The 6,315-nt window shown below is 40.7% G+C and overlaps 1 protein-coding gene across 1 annotated transcript; it reads left to right on the plus strand.

The window, feature by feature from the left end:
- Positions 1 to 115: 115 nt before the first annotated feature.
- Positions 116 to 3,709, plus strand: LOC107744176 (sphingosine 1-phosphate receptor 1-like). Its single transcript, XM_016557724.1, has 2 exons — positions 116 to 229; positions 2,302 to 3,709. Exon 2 carries the CDS (start codon positions 2,486 to 2,488, stop codon positions 3,626 to 3,628), a length of 1,143 nt encoding a protein of 380 aa, XP_016413210.1. The 5' UTR covers positions 116 to 229; positions 2,302 to 2,485; the 3' UTR covers positions 3,629 to 3,709.
- The last annotated feature ends 2,606 nt before the right edge of the window (positions 3,710 to 6,315 follow it).

A 6,315-nucleotide genomic window follows, 5' to 3' on the forward strand; every position in this document is an offset into this window, starting at 1 on the left:
TGAGTGAGAGAGAGAGAGGGGGGAGAGAGAGAGAGAGAGAGTGAGGAGGAGTGAGTGAGAGAGAGATATAGACAGAGAGAGAAAGAAAGAAAGAGAGTCAGTTCTCTGTAATCGCTCGTCTCTGTTCGTGTGCAGCTCGTCTGTAGTTTCATGTTGAGTCGTGTTTGATTCTTTCACTGAAGTTTTCATGCCACTGCAGAAGCTTTACTGACACACAAAACTAGAAACGGTAAGAGATTTCTATCCCTTCTGAAACTCATGTTTTATTGTTATGAATAATGAGGAGCTCTGTAGACTCAGATTCTATAGAGGAGATAAATGTGTACTTGTGTGTGTGTTTGCGTTTGTAATTACTCATTCTAGTTTGTGTTGAATGTTTTTTATTGTTTTATTAGACGGGGACGATACAGAATAACACTGCTGGATAATTTCGAGCAGCTCTTTAGATGCCTCTAATTGTAATTCCAGCACGTGTCTCTGCTTAATATTTAACTAAGAACCAAAGACCAATTCAGAACACAGTGAAACTATGAATGTACAGAAAATTAAACACACACACAGAGTAAAATAGCCATAAACCCAAATTAATAGTATTTGTCTGATTTTAGTCTCTTCCCGGGTGAAAAAAGTGCACTTCCATAATGTACTTAAAGTGCTGTATTTTCAGTTTAGTTAGCACTTGTAGTACACTTGAACCCATCTTTCATACAAGTGTACTGCAAGTGGTGACTAAATACATTTCTTAACTACAGAGACAGTATGTTAAAAGCACATTTTATGTCATATTCATGGTGTCCCAAAATAGCACAGTTGAGTACACTTAGATGATCTTAAGTTTATCTTAAGAAGTACTAAAGAATAATTTTTAGTATATTAAGTACAAAATTAGTGTGTGAAAACAGAGCACTTTAAGTACATTATGGAAGTGTATTTTTGTCACTTTGTGAAAATGTGAACGAATCAAAGGTCAAGTATGAGTCAGTTCAATCATGACAACTCTCGGAAGATTTAGCATGGTGATGGATATGACAATGTTAATGTATTTGGTCTTGGCGGAACAGATCTGCTACGCTGCTGCTGAATTGCTGCTGCTGCTGTTGGTTATTGCCGTAGTTGCAGATTATTGCTGCTGCTGCAAGCAAGTACAGGAACTCGCTACTGCCAATGCATATGAGTATTAAAGACATACTGCTGCTGCACAAATAGCATATAAAATAACCCGTAGCAGATCTATACAGGTGGAGCTGGGGAAGGTGGAGGGTTTCAGAGAAACCAGCCGTTATAAATGCAAGGCAGTAAGCTCATTGGCTGCATATGCAGCATGAACCAATCAGCTTGTGAACTCTCTGAATATCATCAGTTACATTAACAACCAATCAGCCTGCGCCGTCTAGAGTTTCATGACTAAACTATATATTTATTAGTTTATATGAACTAACAATACAAATACTTCTAAAGCATTTATTAATGCTAATTTCAACATTTACTAATATATAATCAAAATCAAAAGTTCTTTCTATAAATATTATTGTAATGGACTTGAGCTAAAGAAGGATTAATAGATACTGTAATAAATGCATTGCTCCTTGTTAGTTAGGGTTAGGGTTAATGCATTAACTAAAGTTAAGTGTTAAGACATTATTGTAAAATACATCAGCATATTTCAATGAATTGATTATCTAAATAAAAAGACTAAAGATTTCTGCTCATGAAATGAATCAGACTGGCTCAAATTAATTTCACTAAACATGATCAGCTGTTGACCGAATGTGATGTTACTCGGATGACTTAAATGGATCGTTCCCCCAAAAATGAAGATTTGCTGGTAATTTACTCACCTTCAGGCCATCCAAGATGAAGATGAGTTTGTTTCTTCAGTTGAACAGTAAAGCAGATATTTAGCTGAGACTGCGATCCTTGGTGATTCATAAAATGCGGGTCAGTGGCTGCAGACACTCGGAGAGTCAGAATTAATTCACACAGAATGAATCCCTGTGGCTCCTGGTGATATACTGAGGTCTTATGAAGAGAAACTATCAGCCTGTGCAACAAACTGAACATTATTTACAGTATTATTACCTGTGATCCATACGTTCAGTTTCTTGCACAGACCGATCGTTTCGCTTCATAAGACCTCAGTATATCACCAGGAGCCACAGGGATTCATTCTGTGTGAATTAATTCTGACTCTCCGAGTGTCTGCAGCCACTGACCCGCATTTTATGAATCACCAAGGATCGCAGTTTCAGCCGTCAGGTTTTTAGTTGGTTTGGTGAGCTGATGATGCTCTTGTGTTTTCAGGACTGAAGCGATGGACCCAAACCAAGCAGTTCTGCCATCCAGTGTCCGCTCCGCTTTCTCCGGCACGATCGGCCTTCACAAAACTACTCCTGCTCAGTTTTCTGACGCTCAGGTTCTCTGTTACGATGAGCTGAACTCCACAGCGTCTCATCACTGAGAGCAAAAAGAAGTTTGCTGGAGAACCATGGAGCTTTGCGCTGTGACCTCCAGTGCAGGGTCGACCAACGAGGACTATCACTGCAACGAAGTCCTCCAGCGGCACTATAACCACACCGGCAAACTGGAACAGAACCGGTACAGAGACGGACTGAAACCAGAATCCATCGCCGGTCTGTTCATCTGCCTCCTCATCGTCGTGGAGAACTCGGTCGTCCTCATGGCCATCTGGAAGAACAAGAAGTTCCACATGCCCATGTACTACCTGCTGGGTAACCTGACGCTGTCGGACCTGCTGGCCGGATTCACCTACATGCTGAACATCGTGCTGTCGGGTCCGATCACGCTGAAGCTGACGCCGCTGCTGTGGTTTCTGAGGGAGGGCGGCGTCTTCATCACGCTATCAGCGTCTGTCATCAGTCTGCTGGCCATCGCCATCGAGCGCTACTTCACCATGCTCAACACCAAGCCCTACCACCGCGCCAAACGCAACCGCATGTTCGCTCTGATCGCCGCCAGCTGGGCGCTGTCGCTGTTGCTAGGCGCTCTCCCTATTATGGGCTGGAACTGTCTGCATCATCTCAAGTGGTGCTCCACCGTCCTGCCGCTCTACGCCAAGAGCTACATCTTCTTCTGCGTGTTTGTGTTCCTGACCGTCCTGCTGGCCATCGTCCTTCTGTACACACGCATCTTTCACTTCGTCAAGTCCAACACGCAGAACCCGAGCTGCGTTCAGCGCAAACCCTACGGCCATCGCTCGCTGAAGTACATGGCTCTGCTGAAGACCGTCACCATCGTGGTGGGAGCGTTTATCGTGTGCTGGATGCCGCTGTTCGTGCTCCTGCTGATGGACTTTGTGTGTCCCGTGAAGACGTGTCCTGTTCTCTTCAAGGCTGATTACTTCCTGGGCGTGGCCATAACTAATTCCCTCATTAACCCCGTCATTTACACGCTGACGAGCAGAGACATGCGCCGGGCTATTCTGAAGCTGCTCTGCCGCCGCTGCCTGATGACCAAAGACGGCCGCGTGAGGAAGATCGGCATCCGCATCAGCTTCACGAAGACAGACGTGAACCGCCAGGGACTGGAGACGACCATCTCGTCCGGGAACGCCACCACCTCACCCATCAAATCCATCTACCCCAAACTCAAGCTCTCCGTCATCGCGTAAGCGCAAGCAGAGATCCTGAGCACATCTGTGTCCCTGGAGCACAAAAGCAGTGTTAAGTCGCTGGGGTATATTTGTAGCAATAGCCAAAAATACATTGTATGGGTCAAAATTATACATTTTTCTTTTATGCCAAAAATCATTAGGATATTAAGTAAAGATCATGTTCCATGAAGATATTTTGTAAATTTCCTACCGTAAATATATCAAAACTTAATGTTTGATTAGTAATATGCATTGCTAAGAACTTCATTTGGACAACTTTAAAGGTGATTTTCTTAATATTTAGATTTTTTTGCACCCTCAGATTCCAGATTTTCAAATAGTTGTATCTCAGCCAAATATTGTCCTATCCTAACAAACCACACATCAATGGAAAGATTATTTATTCAGCTTTCAGATGATGCATAAATCTCAGTTTCAAAAAATTGACCCTTATGACTGGTTTTGTGCTCCAGGGTCACATTTCAGAGTCTGGACTGAATTGAATGTAATTAAAGGCTCATTCCAGTCACGAACTCTCACACAGCCCAAAAGAGAAACTGTTTCAAACACGACAGTCGCTTTGCTATAAGGGCCTCGAATCGAGCTGTCGTGGGCAGAAAGATGTCTTTGCGTAGGTGTTCTTCAGCATTTCAACATTCGGTCCTTTACATGTGAACTGAGTTACATCTGCACAAATACTCAGAAAGACAAAGACTCAGATATCAGTTCATCAGCCAGAATCAGCTTGAGATCTGAATGCATGCAAAGACTTCAAACAAACGTGCACTGAACAGCAGACAGGCCTAAAATAGCAACCTTGAGGTTTGGAAAAAGCGCTTTATAAATTTAACTTATTGTTATTATTAAATATGACAGTATATGTCAGTCATTTCTGCTACTGATGAATACTCAAACCCTCCACAGATGTGGAACATCACTGTAAATATTCCACTCTCGTGCTCTTATCGAATGTTAAACCGTGAGCATCTCTTCACACAAAAGCATATTTAAGGTTTGTTTGCACAGTTTTCTTTGTACAGTGAAAATGCTTGACATGCTGTTTTTACATGCTTTTGTAAAGCCTGATTGATGCTAAATTATGTTCTTTCTTATTTGATATTAAATATTTTTTAATATAACTGAGATACAGTGTCTCCTGTACATGCGTTTCACACATAATCCCAATATTATGAAGTTTGAGTCACATAATTATAGTTTCATTTAAATTTGTAGTTAAAATAACTATAAATAAATATATTTTAAAGTTTAGAATTAGACGCTGGTAACTCATCCGTGGATTTTCCTCGTCAATATAGGCTATATTTCTCACACTTTTCTCATTCTCACTAATTCAAGTTTTTACATGTATGAATCTCTGAAGGAAACCGACTGTCTTCAGAAAAGTTTCAATGGCATTTTCATTTTATCTGATACTCTCGTGCTCTTATCGAATGTTAAACCGTGAGCATCTCTTCACACAAAAGCATATTTAAGGTTTGTTTGCAGTTTTCTTTGTACAGTGAAAATGCTTGACATGCTGTTTTTACATGCTTTTGTAAAGCCTGATTGATGCTAAATTATGTTCTTTCTTATTTGATATTAAATATTTTTTAATATAACTGAGATACAGTGTCTCCTGTACATGCGTTTCACACATAATCCCAATATTATGAAGTTTGAGTCACATAATTATAGTTTCATTTAAATTTGTAGTTAAAATAACTATAAATAAATATATTTTAAAGTTTAGAATTAGACGCTGGTAACTCATCCGTGGATTTTCCTCGTCAATATAGGCTATATTTCTCACACTTTTCTCATTCTCACTAATTCAAGTTTTTACATGTATGAATCTCTGAAGGAAACCGACTGTCTTCAGAAAAGTTTCAATGGCATTTTCATTTTATCTGATAAAGTAGTGTTTATGAGCGCTGCTTTGTTTACAGCCGTTACCGGGGAAACCGCTATATTTCTGATGTTCCAAAAGTGCCTCCTGCTGGCAGAGAATGAATGTTCATTTTCAATAATCCCGTCTGCAGTTTTTGTTCAGACCAACGTGAAAATCCACCCACACATCCCCATTTTAATTTAATTTAATAATTTATACTTCTGACTCATCCCTTTTCTTAAAAATGGTTTATAGGTTCAATTATGATGTTTATCATTTTATTATTTATTTTGTTTTTGTGAAAACCTGTATCTCAACTGTAAATCAATTGCTATTTCATGGTCTACAACAGGAAAGAAAGCTATTATAACATGTACATGACAAATGTAGAAACACTAGACACAACTATGGGGCATCATTGTGCAGCAGCCTGGGGCCCCCAATGCACTAAACACGCCCCTGAACTTAATGTGTTTAAATCATTTGTTTAGTGTTTGGAGTTCTTCACTCTGTAGATGTTTGGTAGTGATTTCTGTGTGTAGCGTGTCTGGCTGGCGCTGATGCGTGAAGCAGCCTGTGGTTCAGATCTGTGGGAGTTTGCAGAGGGGCTGCTCTACTTGCTCACTAACATGGAAACACAATTCAGCTCAGTTTTCCCCTGTTTACCGTAAACACACTGCCATCACGTGACCACACACCACACGCTTCTGAGAGCCGTACACATCAAACCACACGCTGCTCACAAAGCCACGGCCATGAGACAGACATGTGTCACACACACACATACACTCACTCACTCACTCACTCACTCACTCAC

This window comes from Sinocyclocheilus rhinocerous, unplaced genomic scaffold (assembly GCF_001515625.1).
Source record: "Sinocyclocheilus rhinocerous isolate Xijiao unplaced genomic scaffold, SAMN03320098_v1.1 scaffold3418, whole genome shotgun sequence".
Lineage (NCBI taxonomy): Eukaryota > Metazoa > Chordata > Actinopteri > Cypriniformes > Cyprinidae > Sinocyclocheilus > Sinocyclocheilus rhinocerous.

Coding starts and splice junctions, on each gene's coding strand:
- LOC107744176 (XM_016557724.1), top strand. CDS start 2,486: ATGGAGCTTTGCGCTGTGACCTCCAGTGCAGGGTCGACCAACGAGGAC.